Source organism: Thalassophryne amazonica, chromosome 16, assembly GCF_902500255.1.
Source record: "Thalassophryne amazonica chromosome 16, fThaAma1.1, whole genome shotgun sequence".
Taxonomy (NCBI): Eukaryota; Metazoa; Chordata; class Actinopteri; order Batrachoidiformes; family Batrachoididae; genus Thalassophryne; species Thalassophryne amazonica.
The window spans coordinates 19,823,919-19,841,040 of NC_047118.1; the positions used below are offsets into that span (position 1 = coordinate 19,823,919).

A 17,122-nucleotide genomic window follows, 5' to 3' on the forward strand; every position below is an offset into this window, starting at 1 on the left:
TCACAGACATGACACAAAACTAAAGTCATTTCAAATGGCAACTTTCTGGCTTTAAGAAACACTATAAGAAATCAGGAAAAAAAATTGTGGCAGTCAGTAACGGTTATTTTTTAGACCAAGCAGAGGGAAAAAAATATGGAATCACTCAATTCTGAGGAAAAAATTATGGAATCATGAAAAACAAAAGAACGCTCCAACACATCACTAGTATTTTGTTGCACCACCTCTGGCTTTTATAACAGCTTGCAGTCTCTGAGGCATGGACTTAATGAGTGACAAACAGTACTCTTCATCAATCTGGCTCCAACTTTCTCTGATTGCTGTTGCCAGATCAGCTTTGCAGGTTGGAGCCTTGTCATGGACCATTTTCTTCAACTTCCACCAAAGATTTTCAATTGGATTAAGATCCAGACTATTTGCAGGCCATGACATTGACCCTATGTGTCTTTTTGCAAGGAATGTTTTCACAGTTTTTGCTCTATGGCAAGATGCATTATCATCTTGAAAAATGGTTTCATCATCCCCAAACATCGTTTCAAATTGATGGGATAAGAAGTGTCCAAAATATCAATGTAAACTTGTGCATTTATTGATGATGTAATGACAGCCATCTCCCCAGTGCCTTTACCTGACATGCAGCCCCATATCATCGACTGTGGAAATTTACATGTTCTCTTCAGGCAGTCATCTTTATAAATCTCATTGGAATGGCACCAAACAAAAGTTCCAGCATCATCACCTTGCCCAATGCAGATTCGAGATTCATCACTGAATATGACTTTCATCCAGTCATCCACAGTCCACGATTGCTTTTCCTTAGCCCATTGTAACCTTGTTTTTTTCTGTTTAGGTGTTAATGATGGCTTTCGTTTAGCTTTTCTGTATGTAAATCCCATTTCCTTTAGGCGGTTTCTTACAGTTCAGTCACAGACGTTGACTCCAGTTTCCTCCCATTCGTTCCTCATTTGTTTTGTTGTGCGTTTTCGATTTTTGAGACATATTGCTTTAAGTTTTCTGTCTTGACACTTTGATGTCTTCCTTGGTCTACCAGTATGTTTGCCTTTAACAACCTTCCCATGTTGATTGTTTTTGGTCCAGAGTTTAGACACAGCTGACTGTGAACAACCAACATCTTTTGCAACATTGCATGATGATTTGCCCTCTTTTAAGAGTTTGATAATCCTCTCCTTTGTTTCAATTGACATCTCTCGTGTTGGAGCCATGATTCATGTCAGTCCACTTGGTGCAACAGCTCTCCAAGGTGTGATCACTCCTTTTTAGATGCAGACTAACGAGCAGATCTGATTTGATGCAGGTGTTAGTTTTGGGGATGAAAATTTACAGGGTGATTCCATAATTTATTCTCAGAATTGAGTGATTCCATATTTTTTTTTTTCCCCTCTGCTTGGTCTGAAAAAGTAACCGTTACTGACTGCCACAATTTTTTTTTTCCTGATTTCTTATAGTGTTTCTTAAAGCCAGAAAGTTGCCATTTGAAATGACTTTAGTTTTGTGTCATGTCTGTGATCTGCTTTTTTTCTACATAATTAAACAAGTGAATGAACATACTCCGAGGCCGGTGATTCCATAATTTTTGCCAGGGGTTGTATGAGCATTACAGACTTAAAGCACATCACTGCATGACTATGGTTTGCGCTGTCATTCAACAAAAGGGTCAGTTCTTAAGTGAGCTAATAACGTAACCCTGGTAGTTTTTGTGAAATAATTTTGTTTCTATATGCAAAGTAAAATAATGTAAGCATCTAAAATAAAAGTAGATTGGTTAGAAATGCTGTATTGTAAATTTTTGCTCAGTTAAAAAAGCACTTTACAAAATTTTTAAGAAAATGTTCAATTTCATAGATGGGCCTATAATTTTGTCCTCATCTGTATGATTTGAGCAGAGCTCTTATCATTCTGTGTTTTGCTAAACATCATACGGCCATGTTGCCGTCACTCTCTACAGTAAATGTACGTGAATTAGCCACGTTCTGTGTAATGATGGGAGTTCACAGAAATATGCAACTGCCCAAGTTGGTGTTAGTCGTATCAAGTATTTCTTACATTACACCATAATTGTATGTAGTTGAATTTGGTAACGTGTCAAGTTAAACCAAATTTAGTGATGTCATGATCTGATTGGCTCCGCCTAGTATCGCCCTGATCAAGTAAGTATTTGATTGGTCTGCATTGATTTAATTAAAAATGATTAATCCAGAGTCACCAAATAAGTGCGTGCACATTGATCTCCTTCTCTTTATAAGCACAGAGCCGGTGATGCTAATAGTCATGGTAGCCACTGCTTCACTACAGAACCACAGTGCATTATTTAAAAACAATTTTACACTGTTCTAAAAATACTATAGACCTATTTTATTCATACACATCATTAACAGTTTGCATCAGTCTCCATCTGTTGAATAAACACAGAGCGGTAGCGCACAGCACTCAGAGCCGTCACTGTTACTTTAAAACACATTTCGCATCATTTTCAAATACACACCAACTCTGTTTCTGTTGATCGGTGTGTTCACAAGTTTTTCTCGCCACGTTCTGTTTTCCTATTGTTTACAGAGACATTATAGGTGCCTGTAATAAACCTTAAAATGCTTTTTATTTATTTTATTGGTCTTTGTTCCTCTTACAGGATGTTTTTGAGATGCGTTTTGCCAAGATGCCAGATGAACCTGAGAGCAAACCCCTGGTATCTGCTCCAGCTCCTGCACTTCACCATCCAGCCCCAGTTAAGCCCCAGCCGCCTTTGGGCCGGGTCTCACCCTCTTCGGACAGTTCCAGCGATTCATCCTCTGAGTCAGAGTCTTCCACTGATGACTCCAAGGAGGAGCGAGCCCAGAGGCTGGCTGAGCTTCAGGAACAGGTTAGTGATTAAAGATAGCTCCTTGTAGCTGTGAGTATGTAGTCCTCCTTGGAGTCTGCTGAAAACTATTCTTCTCTTCATACAGTTGAAGGCTGTCCATGAGCAGCTAGCTGCACTCTCCCAGCCACAAGCCAGCAAACCAAAGAGAAAAGAGAAGGAAAAGAAAGAGAAGAAAAAAGACAAGCATAAGAAAAAAGGTGTGCCTGGCCTTGTAGAAGACGTCCAGGATGCTACACCTGTTTCACAGCTCTCTAAGAAAAGCAAGAATATTAACAACAGTAACAAGGAAGTTGCACCTAAGAAGAAGAACAGGTTGGTCAAATGAGCTTGTATGAACTATCAGTGACATTCACGTGAATGCCTTCGAAAAAGTTGGACCTGACCCCTGGAAAAGTCTATCCTATGAGCAGAAGGCATTAAAATCTGTTCAAATGTTCAAGTGAAATGTCGTCATAATACAGTCACATTTCAGAGTAACATTTCCCAATGGCATGTCACAAAAATGCTGCATGAATAAATGCGTGTTGTTAAGATTGTGTAATTTTGTCACTGCCAGTAATGTTTCTGTTTTCCCTCTGTAGTAAAAAAGAGTGGACAAAAAGCAATAATCCCTCCAACCTGCAGCCTGCTCCCGCCACAGAAGATGATCTTGGAGCAACTGGGTCATCGGCTGCTGGGGAAAAGTGCAAGCCGATGACATATGAGGAGAAGAGACAGCTAAGCTTGGACATCAACAAACTCCCTGGTGATAAACTAGGCCGCGTGGTGCATATCATCCAGTCTAGAGAGCCCTCGCTAAAGAATTCAAACCCTGATGAGATTGAGATTGACTTTGAGACCCTTAAACCTTCCACTTTGCGTGAATTGGAGAGATATGTGTCTTCCTGCCTCCGCAAGAAGAAAAAGGTCCCAGGTTAGTCACGGCATAAAACGCGCCTTTTGTGTGAAATTCTGTAGTGAGTCAAAATGCTAAATCTTCAGGTATTTCTTCCAGAATTATGTGACCAGATTTTTTGTGCTAATTTATGGTGTCTTACAGTTGAGAAGCCAGTGGAGTCAATGACTTCTTCCAAAAAGGCTGACTCTACTTCCGAGAGCACTGGCTCTAGCTCAGACAGTGAAGCTGAAGGAACAGGTGGGGCATAAAAATGTTACCGCTCACTCACTCATAGATGTATACACATAGAAGTCTATCAGATCTTCGCAGTCATTCAGGTGGGGGCATATTTTGAGGTTTAAGACTTTTCACGTTGTTTAATGCTCTTGTCGGTATGCAAGACTTTTGAAAAAGTCACCAGGGTGAGTTCTGAAGAAGTCACCTTCACTTGTAGTGAAGCAAGAAGAAGTCCAATTGTTGTAAACTAACAAAAACACACATATGAGCATACATACGCAAAAAAGAAGGCTCATCCCCTACTCTGTTTTCCACAGCAACAACAAAACAAAAGAAGAAAAGTCAATCTGTGAAAGAGGGCAAGAAGGTGCAGCCCAACACTCAGACTGGCCCTGCACAGACTAGCCTTACTCAGACTGTCCCACCTCAGACTGGGCTTTTTACCCAAGCTACAGCAGTTCAGTCCAACACTCAGATGAAGCAACATCAGCCATCTCCTGCAAACTTTATGGCTCCACCTTTAACAGCTCTGGAATCTTCCCAGATTTTGGAGACTAGCTTTGAGTCCCTGCCGCATTTTAGCCACCCTTTAATGCATCTGTCCCATCACACTGGCAACTCCACCTCGCCCGCACCTCCACACCTCAACGCTCCTTCCGCTGCTGGTCCAGTGTCCCCAGAGACCCACCCCTTCCTCAACCAGCATCCAATTATCACATCTCCAGGTAAGGCTGTAAACAAGACAGTTTTCTGATTAACTTGATTGTAAGAATAATCATTTTTACAATTTATTTACACTCAACAAAAATATAAACGCAACACTTTTGGTTTTGCTCCCATTTTGTATGAGATGAACTCAAAGATCTAAAACCTTTTCCACATACACAATATCACCATTTCCCTCAAATATTGTTCACAAACCAGTCTAAATCTGTGATAGTGAGCACTTCTCCTTTGCTGAGATAATCCATCCCACCTCACAGGTGTGCCATATCAAGATGCTGATTAGACACCATGATTAGTGCACAGGTGTGCCTTAGACTGCCCACAATAAAAGGCCACTCTGAAAGGTGCAGTTTTATCACACAGCACAATGCCACAGATGTCGCAAGGTTTGAGGGAGCGTGCAATTGGCATGCTGACAGCAGGAATGTCAACTCGTGTATTGAATATTCATTTCTCTACCATAAGCCGTCTCCAAAGGCGTTTCAGAGAATTTGGCAGTACATCCAACCAGCCTCACAACCGCAGACCACGTGTAACCACACCAGCCCAGGACCTCCACATCCAGCATGTTCACCTCCAAGATCGTCTGAGACCAGCCACTCGGACAGCTGCTGAAACAATCGGTTTGCATAACCAAAGAATTTCTGCACAAACTGTCAGAAACCGTCTCAGGGAAGCTCATCTGCATGCTTGTCATCCTCATCGGGGTCTCGACCTGACTCCAGTTCGTCATCGTAACCGACTTGAGTGGGCAAATGCTCATATTCGCTGGCGTTTGGCACGTTGGAGAGGTCTTCTCTTCACGGATGAATCCCGGCTCACACTGTCCAGGGCAGATGGCAGACAGCGTGTGTGGCGTCGTGTGGGTGAGCAGTTTTCTGATGTCAGTGTTGTGGATCGAGTGGCCCATGGTGGTGGTGGGGTTATGGTATGGGCAGGCGTCTGTTATGGATGAAGAACACAGGTGCATTTTATTGATGGCATTTTGAATGCACAGAGATACTGTGACGAGATCCTGAGGCCCATTGTTGTGCCATACATCCAAGAACATCACCTCATGTTGCAGCAGGATAATGCACGGCCCCATGTTGCAAGGATCTGTACACAATTCTTGGAAGCTGAAAATGTCCCAGTTCTTGCATGGCCGGCATACTCACCGGACATGTCACCCATTGAGCATGTTTGGGATGCTATGGACCGGCGTATACGACAGCGTGTACCAGTTCCTGCCAATATCCAGCAACTTCGCACAGCCATTGAAGAGGAATGGACCAACATTCCACAGGCCACAATTGACAACCTGATCAACTCTATGCGAAGGAGATGTGTTGCACTGCATGAGGCAAATGGTGGTCACACCAGATACTGACTGGTATCCCCCCCCAATAAAACAAAACTGCACCTTTCAGAGTGGCCTTTTATTGTGGGCAGTCTAAGGCACACCTGTGCACTAATCATGGTGTCTAATCAGCATCTTGATATGGCACACCTGTGAGGTGGGATGGATTATCTCAGCAAAGGAGAAGTGCTCAGTATCACAGATTTAGACTGGTTTGTGAACAATATTTGAGGGAAATGGTGATATTGTGTATGTGGAAAAAGTTTTAGATCTTTGAGTTAATCTCATGCAAAATGGGAGCAAAACCAAAAGTGTTGCGTTTATATTTTTGTTGAGTGTATTTATTGGCAACAGTGATGACTACTTAGATTTTGACAGTGCCTTCTGAACACAAGGCAGTAAAAAGAGGCTAAAACCATTATGAAAGCTGTAGTGTTGAGTGCTGTATTGCAGTGCAATACTGGGTTCATCAGTATGACTCAGTCCTTTCAGGTTTTTACCATTTCACAAACAGTAACTGTAAAATATGGCAATTAAGCAAAACTTATTGTTTTACTTGTTACCACAAAATAATCTCCTATTGAGAACCTTGTAACTGAAAGGAAAAGTTTACATAATTTATGATTGGGTTGGTAGATTATGATATTGAGAGCCCATATGAAAAGTTGTAGGCATGTGTGATCATTTCTGTTAAAGGTATTAGCGTTTTTGTATGGCTTGTCTACAGCCACCACAAGGCTGCCATGCTATAACAGCACTGTGTGATGTTACATGGGCACAGAGGTTCAACACTCCGCCAGTGTTGCTCTTCAGTATAGCAGGAGCAAAGCACATAAGCGGCAGTCAACATCCCAGATCAGTATTTGGTTCTGATACTGACGTAATTCGCGGATCGGAATTTCCCGATCCAGCCTGTGGGATTTTACGATACTGGAGAGAAACCACATCTGTGAAACCTCTCTCGTGCTGCCTGCTCTCTGCTCTGTTTACTGCTGAATGTAAACGGAGGGGGAGGGGGAAGTTTTCTGCGTTGAAGGCAAGCCGTTTGTTCCGCGCACCGCAGCCAAGACGACTTTTAAGAGCAACTCAGAGCGCAGCTGAGGTGGACAGTTGAACAGAGATTCACTTTACTCCCGTGAGCACTGCTGATATACATTTAGAAATTTAGTTCATTTTACAGTTGAAAGGCTTCGAGTGTGCTCAGCAGGAAAATGGTGAGAGAGAGACAGAGAGAGGACTTTTACATCAGTGTGTGTTCTCCATGTGTAGCTTTCTGTCCCCATGCTACGTCACAACAGTTACGCATGCGATCCTGTGGGGTTTTTTCTGATTGGTTAAAATTGTGTCAATGGCGCCATTTATGAAATTGTCAATGATGGATGAGTTCAGCTTAAATGCTGACTTTCGGAGGTGGATATTTCAATTATAAGAGCTCTGTTTTCATTGATACACATCAATCCTTAGTTTATAGCACAGTCTATCTTCCCAGCTGTATTTTATCACTGGGTTTTCTTTTCCTTGAGACTTAATGCTGATTATCCTCCACCGGTCCTACTGCCAGAAGGGGATACAGAAATATTTTGGATTTTCACCAGCTAGACAGCCAGGAGTACTGTTTGATGTAATTTATCATCTCTAGCAGCTGTTTTTGTTCTGCCCTTTAGAAGGAGATTAAAATGGGTTGCATCCCTCCGTTACATCCCTTGTCACCACCATAAGTCTATATTGCTTTCATATCGGATACACGTACTCTTTGGACCAAAGTCTTTGAAGAGTTGGCACATTAGTGTTCTGTGAGCTTTGACAGTAAAAACATTGTTGCATAGAGGTTTTTTTTTTTTTTTCTTTCGTATTCTAACCAATTAGCCACAAAAATGTGCATTTGTTCGCCATAAATTATAGTGACCAAGGTGAAGTTTGAAAGCAGAATTGTCAATATTTTATTGACCCAAATCCCATTGTGGTAATGTGGTGAGGCCAGCAACACATCTGGAGAGAGTTGAATGGTGTGGTATAAAGTACTGGCAGGGGATACTTGGCAAACGAGTATACTTTCTTGTTATGTACTGGTGAATGATGAAGAACGAACCTGGAAAAAATGAGTGGCAAAACACATTGAATAGTATTAGAGAGCACTCTGTACCACAATCACCAACTGAGGAAATACCGCAATTTGAAGAGGTGTAGCACTCCAGAGACTAATACAATCAGCACCGGATACACTTCGACACATTGTTGGTTTCTCCTTTAACTTGTCATTCATCTTTCATACTTTTGCCATCTCACTTTGTCTTCCAACTTTAGCTTTGCACAGTTCCATGCCTCAGCAGCCATCTCGACCAAGTCACAAGGCAGCACCGCTTCATCCCAAACTTCCTCAGCAGCAACCGGTCCCGCCTCAGCAGCAACCATCCCTGCAGCAACCGCAACTTCCACCCCAGACAGCACCACCACCTCAACACCAGCTGCCTGCTCAGATCCTCCACCCCCCACGACCACTGCATCAACGGCCAATGTCACCACCAACGCTCACGCCGCAGGGCTTACTGTCCTCCCAGCCTCCCCAGATGCTGCTGGAGGATGATGAAGAGCCAGGGTCTATGCCTATAAACCAAGTACAATTATACCTTCAACAGCTTCAGCAAACCCGTCAGCCCCAGCAGTCCATTCAGTCACTCCAGGCCCAGGCTCATCAGCAGCAGCAGTTGCTGCAGCAGCAGCAGCCAGGTCAGACTTCTCTCCTGCAGTCTGTCCAAGCTCAATCTCAGCTTCCACCCCAGACCTCCCTGCCTCCTCCACAACTCCCTGTGCACTCTCAGGCCCAACCAGCACCATTGCATCAAGTGCTGCCCCAACAGATGCCGTCGCACCATGCCCGCCGTATGCAGCACGCTCAGCAGCAGCAGCAGTTGAGCTATCAGCAGGGTCCTGTCGTCGTCAGTCAGTCACAGGCATCCCAACACAAAGTTTCCATGCCTACCAACAAAGCACAGCAGATCATCCAGCAGCCACAAGAACAACCCTCTCCTCGACAGACCAAGGCTGACCCTTATAGCACAAGTGAGTGTTAGAAAAATTCAGAATTTGCACCTCTGTTTGAAACAGCACAGACCATTGCGGTGTACTTGACTTACAGACTATTAGGATTTATGTTCTTTTCTTCCATTAACAGGTCACATAAGGGACAGTCCGTCTCCTCTCATGATGCATTCCCCTCAACTTCCCCAGTATCCATCATTAGCTCACCAGTCTCCACCTCATAACATGCAGCCCAAAAAGGTAAGATAGATTGGACAGTTTTTGGAGGAGTTAATGTAGGGTCAGATTTCTGTGTAGGCTCTCAGTTGTCCAGGTGGTTTCCATAGTAGAGAAGCTTGACTCTTCGACTGGACTGGGTTGCTTTGACGTGAGGACGTTTCGCTTCAAATCACAGAAGCTTCCTCAGCTAAAATTCTTGCTCTGGTAGTCTGACTTCTGTCCTGACTCTTGTAGAGAAGAATAAGTTCTAGATATAAGAATAAGTTATTTTTCTCTACCTGGCCACCAGGAGGTAATGTTTCTTTGAAGTTGCCATTAAGGCTTTCAAGATTTTGTATACCAGTGTTAAACTTGGTACACAAGATCACCTCACTGAGACCTTGGACAGGTTTGTCATTGGGTACATTTACATTATGAATATGGCCACCAGTGGTGGCGGTCTGTGAAACCTTGTGTGATATGTCAAATACTTTCTGTATCAAAGTGAATCTTGGCACACTTCACTAAGGCCCCATCCACATGGGAACAGCTTAAGGTTTGCATCATTTTGGCATTTCAGTCGCATGTAAACGGCGTATTGGGAGGATGAAAATGATAGTATTTGAAAACGGGTCCCAGAGAGGGCAAATCTGAAAATGCTGTGTGCACAAGAAATACGGAATGTTTCTGAAATGATTACCTCACACCTGTTTAGTCATAGCAGCTCATAATTAATCACTTGATGTTGTTAATAGTGAAACTACTTTTATTCCTCTTGGTGGATCATTAAATGGATTTTTCGCAGCCAGCAGAAATCTGAAGAGATGATGACTGTGGTGAAAATTCCTGAGTAATCTGCACCCCAATTACTGTTAGGACGACTAAACTGTTGTAACAACTAACAAACTCACAGCATTTTTTTTTTTTTTTTAAATTACAGTGAGCCTGAAGCACCTGCATGAAAACACCATTTTGGAAACATCCTAATATATTAATGGGCACATTCAAGTTCATGTGAACTCACCATCAGTCTTCTTTTGTTTCTTGAGTTTTTTCCATGTGCTGCTCCGATCTTTGTAAAATCCAGAGTTTTCCGTGTGGTGCTCCAGTCCGGTCGAAAGAGCTTTTCTGAACCGGACAGCAGTCATGTGACTTTGTTAGTCCTTGCAATCATTCAGGAAAAAAACAAAACTGTTTGTATTGTTCATGGCTGTGTTCTTTTCCATCCATAGAAACCAGTGAAAGGTGCTAATTATCCAGTGATGTAATTTTTATGCTGATTCAGTTGACGCCGTTTCCTTGATACATCCAAATGCACAAGATGCATCCAAATGAAGTGTGGAAAATTAATCATTTAATATTTAGCTTATTTTTAGCTCATAGCTTTTCTCTGTCTGTTGTTTTTAAGTCATAGAAAGTCCAGTAAATGACACAAAAATGCATGCATGCAAACTCGCATAACGTACAGGCCTGGCATATGTACTCCAACTTTTTTGGTTGATTTAAACTTTTTAGTGTGGATGCAGATAAATCTTGAAACATTGCCATATTTTCAGAACACTTTTGAAAACAAAGACTGTTTTGTATCCATGTGGACAAGGCTCAAGAACTCCAACAAGTTTGATGGGTGTATTTTCATTTTAATTATGGCCACCAGGAACTGAGTTTCTCAGATATTGTGTATGCAGTATTTTGCATATGTATGAAGTTGTAATTCATACACAAGGTCATCTCACTAAACCTAGTGTAAACAATAACACAAAGTCTTCATAGATTGCAGTGGAACTTGCTAGTCTAAATTATACTTTGCTAAGACCTTGCACAAGTTTCAGGTTGGGCTTGTCAATGCACTTGTTGAAGCCAAGAATACTTGCCATGTTAGAGTAAAGGTAAAGCTCTTTCAGGTGGTATTGAGTGTATCTGTTCAACACATTAGTGTTTTAGCTGTTGGAGTAAGTTCAGGGGGATATAGCTAAAAATGGACCATCATGCTCATCACCCCAAAAGGTTTTCTACACTTGCTTGAGAGAAAAAATAAAAAAAATATTGAGGAATAAGAAAAGGAGAAAATTTAACTAATGCTGTGTACAATTTAAAATTTTTGGTTATTTTATCTATAACATTTTACTACATAATGTATGGTTGTGTACAAAATAATAGCAGTGTGTTTAAAAAAAAGTGAGCAAAACTCAAAATCTTGATAATAGCTTTTATTTCCATACACGTAAATGCATTGGGAACACTGCCCATTTTATTCCAAATCAAAACATGAAGAAAAATGATTACATTTGTGATTACTTCACAGAAAGTGAAAAAAAATTTATATTAGGCTGTTAAAAAAATAGCAGTGTCTGCATTTTTCGTTAGACTCTAAACATTTACTGTATAAACTGAAAATTGCTTAAAGATTTAGCTTTAATCACTGAATTAATATGTAGTTGTATATCCACTGCTTCACATCTGTTGTGCATGGAGTTGACCAACTTCTGGCACCTGTGAACACATAGTCCAGCCCAGAACTTTTGGAAGATTGGACTACATTCCACAGTTCCTCTGCATTTTTTGCTTTTGACTCAGAAACAGCATTTTTGATGTCACCCCGCAGGTTTTGTGTTGGAGTCAGGTCCCAGGGATTGGGCTGACCACTCCATAACATTAATCTTGTTGGTCTGGAACCAAGATGCTGTTCACTTACTGGTGTGTTTGTTGTTGTCTTGTTGAAGCACCCATTTCAAGGGCGTTTCCTCTTTGGCATAAGGCAACATGACCTCTTTAAGTATTTTGATGTCTCCAAACTGATCCATGATCCCTGGTATGTGATGAATAGGCCCAACACCATAGTACGAGAAACAATGCAGACAATGCTAGTTTTCTTCTTTTTTTCTTCTTCTTCTTCTTTTTTTTGAACAGCCTAATATTCTTTTTTGTCACTTTCTGTTAAGTAATAACAAATGTGATAAATTTTTCTTCATGGTTTGATTTGGGATAGAATGTGCAGTGTCCCCTATGCATTTGTGTGTATGAAAATAAAAACTATTATAAGAATTTTAAGTTTTACTCACTTTTTTAAACATGCTATTATTTTGAACACAACTGTACATGCAAAATGCTTGTGTCTTGTATTTTATGGTGATATAAAATAAATGGAGCAGATTAGATGTTACGCATCTCTGGCTGGAAATAAAACAGATTACTTATCTTGTTACGAATCTCATCCTACCTCTTCTCATACGTCTGTGCCAGTAGGGCCACACGACCCCGTGAAGTTTTGTAACCTCAAATTTGTCTTCAGAACTTTGACATTTTCGTTTTGTTATTCTTTCAACTTAATACTCATATTTTCTTCCTCATGCTGCTTCCCTGGTTGTATCATTCTTATGCCATTTTAAATTGCTTTCTTCACAGCAGAGGGCGCCTGTGAACCAAGCTGTGTTAAAGGAGGAGAAACTTTCTCCATCACCAGTGATGAGAATAGAGCAATTTAACCCCGCCACGAGACCAGACCATCACAAGCATCCAGATAAGTCTTCACAACATGGCCATGGACAACAGAGTGAGGATTGATTCTTGTTAACTCTGTTTCTCTGTGGATAAAATGCATGAAGTGTTGAGTTCACACTTGTGTGTATGTACTTCTTTTGAGTAGATGTGAAGTCTGTGGACAGTTCGAGGCCTGTCATCCGCTCCTCTGAGCCTACTGTGTCACCATCTTCCCTGCAGGACAAGGATAAGTTTAAACAGGAGCCTAAGACACCTGTAGCCCCCAAAAAGGTACAGGTGGGTAGCTTTAGTTCTACCATAAGTCAAAATTTGTGTTCAGTAGTTACACACAGACCACCTACACAGATACTTGATTTAAGAACCAATTTTTTTAAGGCTCAAGCCGGCTGTGATTCAAGCCGACTCAGATTTCAACGAATTTCAAAGCTCAGAGATGGAACCTACTAAGAAACAAACGTATCCAAAAATTTTTGACCGAAAACCAAACGGTGACCTTGCCAGGGGTCATCAAAGTTCAAGGCAAAAATACACAAAACCTGATATTTCATTAAATTCCTATCTTTCAAGTGGTGTAACATTCAGCGCCAGTCCCCAAGCCAGTTTAACTATCAAATGACTTATGGAGGCAAACTCTTTCATCTTACATTAAGCAAATATGTAGGACTGCTTTTTTGCATTTGCGCAATATCTCTAAAATTAGAAAGGTTTTGTCTCAGAGTAATGCTGAAAAGCTAATTCATGCATTTATTTCTTCTAGGCTGGACTACTGTAATTCATTATTATCAGGTTGTCCTAAAAGTTCCCTGAAAAGCCTTCAGTTAATTCAAAATGCTGTAGCTAGAGTACTGACAGGGACTAGAAGGAGAGAGCATATTTCACCCATATTGGCCTCTCTTCATTGGCTCCCTGTTAATTCCAGAGTAGAATTTAAAATTCTTCTTCTTACGTATAAGGTTTTGAATAATCAGGTCCCATCTTATCTTGGGAACCTCTTAGTACCATATCACCCCAATAGAGCGCTTCGCTCTCAGACTGCAGGCTTACTTGTAGTTCCTAGGGTTTGTAAGAGTAGAATGGGAGGCAGAGCCCTCAGCTTTCAGGCTCCTCTCCTGTGGAACCTGCTCCCAATTTGGATCAGGGAGACAGACACCCTCTCTATTTTTAAGATTAGGCTTAAAACTTTCCTTTTTGAAAAAGCTTATAGTTAGGGCTGGATCAGGTGACCCTGAACCATCCCTTAGTTATGCTGCTATAGACTTAGACTGCTGGGGGGTTCCCATGATGCACTGTTTCTTTTTCTTTTTGCTCTGTATGCACCACTCTGCATTTAATCATTAGTGATCGATCTCTGCTCCCCTCCACAGCATGTCTTTTTCCTGGTTCTCTCCCTCAGCCCCAACCAGTCCCAGCAGAAGACTGCCCCTCCCTGAGCCTGGTTCTGCTGGAGGTTTCTTCCTGTTAAAAGGGAGTTTTTCCTTCCCACTGTAGCCAAGTGCTTGCTCACAGGGGGTCGTTTTGACCGTTGGGGTTTTACATAATTATTGTATGGCCTTGCCTTGCAATATGGGGCGCCTTGGGGCAACTGTTTGTTGTGATTTGGCGCTATATAAAAAAAATTGATTGATTGATTGATTGAACTTTAAAAATATTGTCTCTTAATGGTTTTTCAACCTTCACTTTCCATTGGTTTGTCAGGATGTGAAACTCAAAAATATGGGCTCATGGGCCAGCCTGGCACAGAAGTCCACATCAACACCTTTATCTGCAGTCAAGTCATCGAGTGACAGTTTTGAACAGTTCCGTCGTGTTGCACGAGAGAAGGAGGAGCGGGAAAAGGCCTTGAAGGCCCAAGCTGAGCAGGCAGAAAAAGACCGGCTACGCAGAGAGCAGGACAAGCTACGGTAGGATGGCTAAAAACAGCTGAGGTAAAATAACAAAGTTGTTTTAGCTGTGTGCAACTCCATATCTTAATGTCTTCCAGGAGTCGGGACGAGGACGACATCATGGAGCCAAGCAGACGGGTGCACGAAGAGCCACGGCGGCGTCAAGAGCAGCAGCAGCAGCAGCACGTCCAGGTTCCTTCACAACAACAACAACAGCAGCAGCAGCAGCCGCCACCGCCGCCGCAGCAGCCAGAGCCGCAGCCAGCTACAATACAGCAACCACCCCAACCCCCCACACCCCCTCAGCCTGCCACACAGAACCCATTAGACCAACAGAGGGAGCTAGCACGCCGCCGAGAGCAGGAGAGGAGGCGACGAGAAGCGGTGAGATGATTTGGCAAGCATTACTTTTCTTGAGTTGTTGTAGTCAAGGCTTTGAACCTGTTTGTAGAACGAAAATGAAAACCAGAAACTTTGTAATGTTTTGTGTTCCAGAACAGAACCGTTTATTTAAAATAATGGAAACTGGTTAATACCGTTATTTAATTCATTCTTCAAAAGGCTTCCATTTACGTTGACCCGGTGAGGACGTCAGATTTCATTAATGCTCTACACCAAAGCAGTTGGTGGCAGTAATGCATCGTGTCTGTTTGCAAACCCCCAATAAACTCAACAGAAGAAGAAGACCCAGTGACTTTCACATGTGCCTGCTGTTTATTTTTTTGGTTGTTGTTGGTGGGACAAAGCACTGTTGTCCATGTTTCACTCTGAGAAAAATAACTGGAGCAGACAAACATCAATGGATTTCTTTAAAAACATTCCATTTACTCGAGTCATTATTATGCTTCCTTTTTTTTTTTGTCTTGTTGGCTCAAATGAGATTTATTTTCGTTGCAAGCAGAATGCTCAAGATATGCCAGATGGCTGAACACTGGCAGGAATATATTTCAAATTTTATAATAACCAGTGTTGCCACAGTAACTTTGAAAAGTTACTTTATTAGTTACTTAGCAGCTTGTTGGCAGCGGCTGAATGTAACTAATAAAAGTATAAAATAATAAATATAATAATATTATAATAAAAGTAACTAATAAAGTATCTTTTCAAAATAACTGTGGCAACACTGAAAATAACTTGTTTTTCTTGTTGATGGGGCAAAGCACTTGAGTTCTCTGGTTCAGGCTGAGAAACACACCCGGAGCAGACAAACACTGAGGGACTTCTTTAAAAACACAGCGTAATAAGGACTGAAACGATGTAACATCGGATTAAGAGTTTATATTTACTCAGTGTGTGAATGGCTTTATGTAGTGGCTATTCGCATGTAGCCGTATTAATAACATTCATACATAGTGCAGCCTTGTTATGGTTATGGTTAGGGGTTATTATGGTTATGGCCATGGTGAGAACTGTAGCTTTTGTTGCTGACTCTTTTTAAAATACAAGAAACCCACTGGTTTGCTATAAATACATAGTAAGTCTTTTTCAGTTGATCAGCACAGATGCCTCTTTCTTTTAAAAGGCTTTATTTTATTCAGCTTCCCGTTTTGAAAAGTTCTAGCTTCTGCTGCCTGCTATGGTACGCTCTACTGTCTTTTCTGTTTTTTGTGGGAGCATTACTGCTCCACATACAGGTCCATCTGACATGGAATGTTATTAACTGGTTCAGGAATTTTTTTTTTTTCTAACTGGTTTTGGGAATGTCGTTTTTGGGGTGGAACCCAAAACCGACACATTAAAATACTGTTTCTGTTCAAAACGAACCAGTTGGGGAAAAAAATTTTGGTTCAAAGCACTGGTTGTAGCTATGTACAGTGTGTGCAGAGTACAAGCTGTCAAGGACTGAAAAGGAGCTCAGTTTGAATTCAGAGCTTGTGCTAACAAATACACGTCTCGATCCAATCACAGTGATAGCAATCGGGCCTGGTCAAGGCATTTTCTTTGACTGGTCATGTTGGATATAAAGAGATCAGTCTGCAATCCATCTAGTTCCGTGCTGATGCTGCTGGAACCACCTCTTCATCAGTGCTTACTGCGAGTTCATCAGCAGTGCATGTTTTAAAAGGTTATTGTTAATATTATTAGAATTAACATCCACTAGTCTCGTCTTTAACCTTTGTTTCAGTATTACGCTGACTGTTCTAGTTTTACTACAGTAGTGCTGCATGAAGTGGAATTGATGAGCCACATTCAATTTACTTACTTTATTGTGTAAAAATAAATAAAAACATTAAGGAGCAGCTTGGATTGCAGGTGCAATCCCATATCAGAAAAAAACTGAGACCGTATGGAAAATGCAAATAAATAAAAACGACACAATGACTCTTTGATTCACCTTGACTTCTGTTTGATTGCAGACATTATCAACGCAAGATACTTTGTTTTACGTGGTCAAGTTAATTTCATTTGTTAATATAAATCCATTTCTGCTTTATGTTCCAACA

General features: G+C 41.4%; 1 protein-coding gene across 6 annotated transcripts in view; it reads left to right on the plus strand.

Annotated features, from left to right (window-relative positions):
• brd4 (bromodomain containing 4) overlaps positions 1-17,122 on the plus strand; it is a 70,505-nt gene that overhangs the window by 49,663 nt on the left and 3,720 nt on the right. For 2 of the 6 annotated variants that reach the window (XM_034189792.1, XM_034189788.1), the window contains exons 8-18: positions 2,648-2,878; positions 2,964-3,190; positions 3,460-3,791; positions 3,918-4,013; positions 4,310-4,717; positions 8,362-9,117; positions 9,230-9,336; positions 12,700-12,847; positions 12,941-13,071; positions 14,491-14,696; positions 14,777-15,062. In XM_034189792.1, coding sequence (XP_034045683.1) covers positions 2,648-2,878; positions 2,964-3,190; positions 3,460-3,791; positions 3,918-4,013; positions 4,310-4,717; positions 8,362-9,117; positions 9,230-9,336; positions 12,700-12,847; positions 12,941-13,071; positions 14,491-14,696; positions 14,777-15,062 — 2,928 coding nt within the window. The remainder of the gene's footprint in view (positions 1-2,647; positions 2,879-2,963; positions 3,191-3,459; positions 3,792-3,917; positions 4,014-4,309; positions 4,718-8,361; positions 9,118-9,229; positions 9,337-12,699; positions 12,848-12,940; positions 13,072-14,490; positions 14,697-14,776; positions 15,063-17,122) is intronic. The other 4 variants (XM_034189791.1, XM_034189789.1, XM_034189790.1 and 1 more) reach the window with 4 other exon arrangements.